Genomic DNA, 7,011 nt, shown 5'->3' with positions numbered 1-7,011 from the left:
CTTTTGGAGATAAATTACCATATCTGCCCAATCGACATCTAGTTGGATTTGAAATTTGGGTAAACTGTGTAGGATTGGCTTTTTTTTTTCCATTGTTCTTACTCTTAAGAGAGTTCTTTTTCCAACTCGCTTGGGGATCTTCGATTTTAGGCGCAGTCACTTCGATCGCTCGTGCTCGGAAGTCTTCAATCTCTCGCGGTCAAAGAGCTTGTGCTTGAGTCATGCGGATAGGGACGCTCGAACAGCTCACGTTCGAGAGTTTTTCATATCTCGGTTGTCAAGAGAAATTTTGGATGGACGATTAATAGGATCGGATTTAGAACTCGAGGTAAAAAAAAAAAATTATTTTTCACGAGACAAAAAAAAAAGTTTAGGATAGAATTAAGACTAGACCTAAAGTTGAGATTTTTTTTTATGAGATAAATAAGTTTAGAATATAATTGAGTTTTGACTTAAAGTTGAGGGTTTCTTAGAGTATTAGGCCTTGGATGGAAATGAGTAAATTGAGTGTGTATCCTATGAGTATGATTAGATTTGTGGGTCACTGGACAGCCGGTCGATGTTAGTCTCTTTGCGATGAATAGCATGAATGTAGCACTCTTGTGGAATGGAGTATTGCCGACGGACTGGATTAGATTTGGCATCTATTATCTCTTTGTGAAGGTGAATTCATCAGGAAGACCCGTCAAAGACGTCTATCGATGAACTGTATTCGGTACGACGTTTTCGCACCAGCTATAAAAACTGAACGGCTGCGTAATTTGCGAGAAGATTCACGGGCAAACCGAATACTTAAAAGGTAAATTTTAGTACGCGCGGGTAGCCGCCGGCGGACTGGCGTTAGCCTCTCCCCTTCATTCTGTTTTGATTCAGGAAGGACTGTCAAGTTTGTAACTTTTAAAACATGTACTAGGAAATACGAAACGGCACGACTCAATCACATCACCGCCGGAGGATGATATTGGCCCGCCGCCCTCCCCGCACCACGTGAAGGCCGAGGTTGGGTGGCGTGTGGCTTCTTGTGTGGAGACGCGGTGCCCCTTGGTAGCGGGCGTGCATCGGTTTGGTTGAACTCGGGAACTGGATCGAATTGGCCGATTTTAGGTCGTTCCCGGTTCCAGATTTCGAAATCGAGAATACCGGTTTCGGTTTAATCGAACCGATCGACCGACCCACATTAGTAAATTTCTTTTGTATTTTTTTTTTGTTTGTTTTGAAGCAAACTTTGAATCGGTAAATTACATTTTCATTTTGGATGAACCGGAGTAATGACGATAAAATCTAGTGGAAGACTAGTTGATCGTCGATTAGCGCCACACTCCCCGATCATGTCAACATTTATTTAACAAATATATCGAAAATAGTACTTTCATTTTCTTTTAATGTCGGGAAACTCTCACTTATAAGGAATAGAAGTGAAAAAAAGAATCGCCGATTCGGGGATTGACACCGGAATCGGCTCGGGCCTCGAACTCGTCATTCCTATTCCAACTTCGGGAGGACCAGTTTCCGTTTCTCATCTTGAAATCGATCACCCTAATCTCGAGGCCTTATAACACCGCAAACAAAAATTCGAAAGATATCTTATGTAAGAAATTGGGTGCATAAATTTCTTTTTCGACGCACATTGAAGCAATGAAATCACCAAAACAAAAAGAAAGATAAATTGCAAATGCCTAAATTCGACAGATACCTCAATCAGCGGTAGGGAAATTAGAAGTCGTTATGTGGAAATTAGAAGTCGTTATGTGAATCACGAGTGGTTAACCTAAATATAGGATGGCGGGAGTGGGGCCCGTGTGCCGCCAAATTCCCATAGTGGCGCATTTTAAACAGTCCTCCACTTCCGACACACAAAAAAAAAAGAATAAGTCCTCCACCGGGCAGCAAATGGGGGACATCCTGTCGTGCCCCGTGTGTCAAATTCTCTCTCTCTCTCTCTCTCTCTCTCTGGACGAGAGAGATAAAAGTCGTACCTTTGCACCTTGGACCAGTTCTAACCATCTCTCCCTCCCTTCCATAATCCTAAATCCCCTCCCTCCGCGATCTCCAATCCGATCCCGCCACCTCGCGCTCCGCTCCTCCGGCGAGGGGCGCGCGTTCGTCGGAATGGACGTCATCCGCCACTGCTCCTCCTTCCTCCTCCCCTCCCCCTCCCACGCCGCCGGAACCGATGGCCGCCCCACTCCGGCTTACGCGCTCGTCGTGCTCAACCAGCGGCTCCCGCGATTCACTCCTCTCCTCTGGGAGCACGGTACGTCGTTGTCCCGGCGGATTTCGTTTCGGTTTGCTGATTCTATATTTGTACCGGACATCGGGTTTGTTTGACTCGGATTTTCGCGCCTGTTTTGTTTTGTGTGTGTGTTCTGTTTGGAGCAGCACAGGTACGTATGTGTGCCGACGGGGGCGCGAATCGCGTGTACGACGAAATGCCTGGCTTGCTCCCGCACGAAGACGCTGTCGCTATCAGAAACAGGTCAGCTCTGCTTGTTTTTGCGTTTTTCAGGGTCCGCTAAATAGTGCAAAAAGGTTGCACCTTTTTATTTTAGAGTTTGGGCTTGTTTGAGCCTTTCATGACTCTGGTCATTGTTTAGGCCTGCTAGAGAAGCTTGCAGCACAGTTCCCTGTAAATTATACACTTTATTTGACTGCGATTCTTCTCCAATGTTTGTTCATTCTCAGCGATTTGCATCAATTGTAAGGTTTACATGTTCCAATACGAAACCTCTGACGTGCTCTTGAGGTTGCGGAGCAACTTTTCTGAGTGAAGATAATAGTTTATTTGACCTGTCAATGCCTGCTTTCACTACTGCTGCTGCTAGGGCTGGGAAATGGTTAGTCTCAAACAGGCTTTGTTGGGTGGAATGAGGAGCAATTTTTTTATTTTATTTTATATCTCATCTATGTTTTAACTCGCCTTGCTTCTTGCAGCATGTGTAATACATATATTGGACATGTTTTGGTTCCCAAGTTCCTCATGTCTTGTTTAATCAAACCCATTTTTTCTCTAGATGAGCCTCCCACTTAGCTTGAGTTCGATATGGAACCTGGTCTTATGTTTAACCTGCGTGAGATGAGCTTTCAGAATATTTTTTTTTTCCTTCTCTCTGGTTTCTAATCTGATATTAAACCATACAGAAATGAGCTGTAGTGGTTGGTTTTTGGTTGAGGAGTCTTCTTTAGTGCTCAATTTTGAAGAGAAACGAATAAAAGTTTAGTGTAAGAGTGGAAAGTAATTTCTTTTAAAGTGTCAAGTAGATAATATTGAGTTTCTGAATATTTGATTGCCGAAAGCACTGCTTATGGGAGTGCTTTCCTATTCTTTTCTTTTCTTGTTAGAAAGTCCCAACATAAAAGCTTAAACCATTACGTAGTGGAAGACTAAATGTATATAAGGCTCATTATAACCAATTTAAGTAATGTGGAATTGTACTCAACACTTCTTAAGTATATACTCCATATGGATACTTTTCACTGTTTTTATTTTTGGTGGTTTTCATTTTGGTCAAAACAGCAACTGATTTTGAGAATGTGAAAGTGGACAGTATTAGCTGTGTTCCTAAGTGACAAATTTTCACTTGTTGAAGTGCTCAATTGTATTGTTGAACATTTTTCAGCATGTCTAGGCGACTCAATTAGTCGGCAATTTAGGGTTCTCATCTTCTTCTTCTTTTCCTTCCATATATGGATTGCCACATTAACGGGCAGATAAAGATAAAACCATACTAGCGATAGAATTGCAAGTATGCCCAACCAAAATCTACATAAGCAAGGAAATCCACTGAGTTTAGCTGTAATATGGTTCCCAATATTACTAGGTATACTCCTGTTTTTCCTCAAAAAACTATGTAAAGGGTATCTTAGGTCGTATATTCTGCAAGAAATTATGTACCACCTAGGTTGAATATTCTGAAAGCAATTTCTTATTATTTAGTTTGGATATTATGCAGTAATTAACTTTTCGAAGTTGAACACCCAAGCCACTGTTAGTCACGATCATGAATAGCAAACTAGGAGTCACTTTTCAATGTTGGCACCTTTGATCCGTCCAGATTATTTGTTAAACCAAAGAAACTTGATTATGTACGGTGAAAGTTTCTATTTAGTATGCCTATTACTTCAGGCCAGTGTATTATTTTGAGTCTGTTGTGAAAGTGAAACACAGTATAAGTCATTGCATGTCCATCAACTACTTACTCCATTGTCAAGGCCTAGTAAAGTGAGTGGAACTTTTTGCATTTGTCTATTAAAAAGTACAACTTGGGTTTCTAATTAATACTTCTCTGCCAGGTGGATTTTTTTGTGATGCTTAATTGGTGCTATTCCATGTTTCTCTTGATTGTCTTCCACAGATCCTTTTTTGTGATAGGAGTGATTCATTTGTCGTGTTTACTCTGGACTATAAAAAGCATATTCAAGTTTCCACGAGAGGAGGACATATTTACTAGTTATACCATCTGCAATCGCCTAAATGCTAAGAGCCTTATTACTAATCATCAAGTTCTTCAAGCCAACCATGTTTTTCATTAGACTATGTAAATAAGTAGTAGTCCGCTTAGAGATCTGTTGATTAGTCATACTTGCTAGAGGCTTTCCTAGTGAAAATTGTTCACATTCACTTATCTGTATAGGTAGACATAATAGGCTGGCATTCTTCCTCTCAGAAATCATTAGTCTCTTACTTAGCCGAAATGCCATGCAGCAATCCTTATTATAGCTTTTGAGTTTTTGATGCTGGAGGTTTGATGGCACTAGTAGTTGACTAGTCATTGAATTTGAACATATCCATGATTGAAGTATATATGCTATTTTATCTCCCAATTTCAGTAAGTACTGTGTATCAGTCTATGGCAGTTATTTCCAGTTAAGAATAGCTTTGTCTTGTAAAACAGATAAACTAGGACTAACTCTAGTGCTTCTTGCAGGTATAAACCTGAAGTCATAAAAGGAGATATGGATTCGATTCGGACAGAAATAATGGATTTTTACAGAAAGCTGGTATGAAGTCCTTCATATTATGTATGAATCATAATCAGTCCTAAACCTTTTTAATTGATGCAATCAAGTCTTAAATATTTACCAAATAGTGCAATGAACTCCTAATCCATATATGTAAAACTGCAACTTTAGGTCTCCAGGCAGGCAACTTATGAGTGTCATGTTAGCCAATTTCTTGGATTGTTCATTGAAATGACTTGATTGCATTTTCAGAAAAAGTTTATGATTTGGTTGCACCAATTTTGAAAGGTTAAAGACTCAATTGCATTCCGTAAACATGGTTAGAACTTTCAATAATCTCCCCCTGCCCTTCTTCCAAAAACTATGGAACCAAGGGATCTTCTGCTTATTAATTTTTCCCATTTTCCTATTCCGACCCACTGAAGATAACTTTAGCTAGAGTTTTCATGTTACTTACAACTCCCAGTATCTGTATGCGATCACCAAAATCCTCAAACGTGTGGTGCTTGGTTTGGTAGGCTGATGTTATCAAACCTCTGCTTGTGTCATTGCTATTCAGGTATTATGCTCGAGATATTGATTTCCGTGCTCTTGAACAGGGAACAAAAATTGTAGATGAATCTCATGATCAAGACACTACTGATCTTCACAAGTGTGTGTCATACATCCGTGATTCTACACCCGAGCTGGACAAGTCTAATGTAAGTGAATTCCTAATAGCTGTTCTTTATTGTTATTATTACGTCATGTTTGCTTTTTCTCAAACACCTAGTTTTCTGCAAATTAGAGGTTTCAGACAACTGATCATTTATGTTTTTGACATATTGGAAGCTATGTATTCTTGTTGCTGGAGCACTTGGTGGACGATTTGACCATGAGATTGGAAACATTAATGTGCTGTGTCGTTTCTCAGACATGCGAATTATCCTTATTTCGGATGATTGCCTAATACAATTACTTCCGAGGACTCACCATCATGAGATCCATATTTTGTCATCTGTTGAGGGTCCGCATTGTGGACTCGTTCCTATCGGGATACCTTCCAAAAGTACTACAACAACAGGTCTCCAGTGGGATCTCGGTAGGTTTTATTTGAACTTTTATGCTTGCATGTCATTGTGTCCTTGTCATGTTTCGTGTGCAGACGAAATTGATGAATGCGTAGTGCAGACAAAATTGATGAACGATTAGTGCCCATTGATATAGACAGTATTATTCTTCGGCAGCATGATATAATCGGTTGCCAAGATTCAGCTAGTTCTTCTTCTAAATTGGTACACCATTGCTTGTCCTCATTCTCAAAATCTGATGAATCAAGACTCTCTGTCGCAGCTGACACTGAGATGAAGTTTGGTGGCTTAATAAGCACGTCCAACATTGCCAGAGAGGAGACAGTCACAGTTCGTTCCGACTCAGATCTTCTTTGGACAATATCCATTAAAAAGCCTTGATTTGCCTCTCGACGTGAGGCGCACAAGAAATCTGTTAGGCCTTCAGATTCACATTCACGGTGAACCCATGGCGGATTTTGTTCGGTCTATAGCATAGCAAAGACTGAACTTCTCATCTTCTCGACTGAAGTTCCATTTAGCTCATTGTATTTTGCAAAATCACTTACTCCCTCATGTATTCCAATAAGATGAGGCAGTCTATTTATGAGGACTCTGTGTTTGTTGTGCGATAAACGCAGACTTAGCAGGTACTGGTTTTGAGCTGAGCAGTCGACTCTCCGCTCCGATATTTTGCCCAACTCCTTTGTGAAGGTTATAATTTTGCAGATCTGCTTTAGCAGCAAAAAGAACACGAAACCGAGCTGCTCTCTCGAGTAAAAAAGTTGGAGCGAAGAAGCGATGCCGGAACTTTGCCTTAGCGGCCGACCCTTCTCTTACAAGAAGTGGGACGTTCAAGTCCCACTCCCTTCACAGTGAACTCATCTCCAAACGCTAATAGAGCAGATGTTGACACCAAAAATTATCTAAGGAGACGCGTGTCGAGCACGTGAGGGAGTCTGGGTCAGCTATGAAGAGGTGTACTGGAGCTAGATATAGATTA

At 40.8% G+C, this 7,011-nt stretch overlaps 1 protein-coding gene across 2 annotated transcripts; it reads left to right on the top strand.

Annotated features, from left to right (window-relative positions):
- Positions 1 to 1,932: 1,932 nt before the first annotated feature.
- On the top strand, positions 1,933 to 6,657 carry LOC115750249 (thiamine pyrophosphokinase 1). Of its 2 annotated transcripts, none has more exons than XM_030687467.2 (6): positions 1,933 to 2,254; positions 2,380 to 2,476; positions 4,926 to 4,998; positions 5,559 to 5,660; positions 5,791 to 6,040; positions 6,292 to 6,657. In XM_030687467.2, the coding sequence occupies exons 1-6, from the start codon at positions 2,110 to 2,112 to the stop codon at positions 6,408 to 6,410; spliced, it is 786 nt and encodes a 261-aa protein (XP_030543327.1). In that variant the 5' UTR covers positions 1,933 to 2,109; the 3' UTR covers positions 6,411 to 6,657. The 2 variants fall into 2 exon arrangements, with proteins under 2 accessions (XP_030543327.1, XP_030543331.1); XM_030687471.2 differs by having other exon boundaries at positions 2,128 to 2,254; positions 2,375 to 2,476.
- Positions 6,658 to 7,011: the final 354 nt, after the last annotated feature.

Source organism: Rhodamnia argentea, chromosome 1 (genome assembly GCF_020921035.1).
Source record: "Rhodamnia argentea isolate NSW1041297 chromosome 1, ASM2092103v1, whole genome shotgun sequence".
NCBI classification, from domain to species: domain Eukaryota; kingdom Viridiplantae; phylum Streptophyta; class Magnoliopsida; order Myrtales; family Myrtaceae; genus Rhodamnia; species Rhodamnia argentea.
This window is presented reverse-complemented; position numbering and strand designations above follow the sequence as displayed.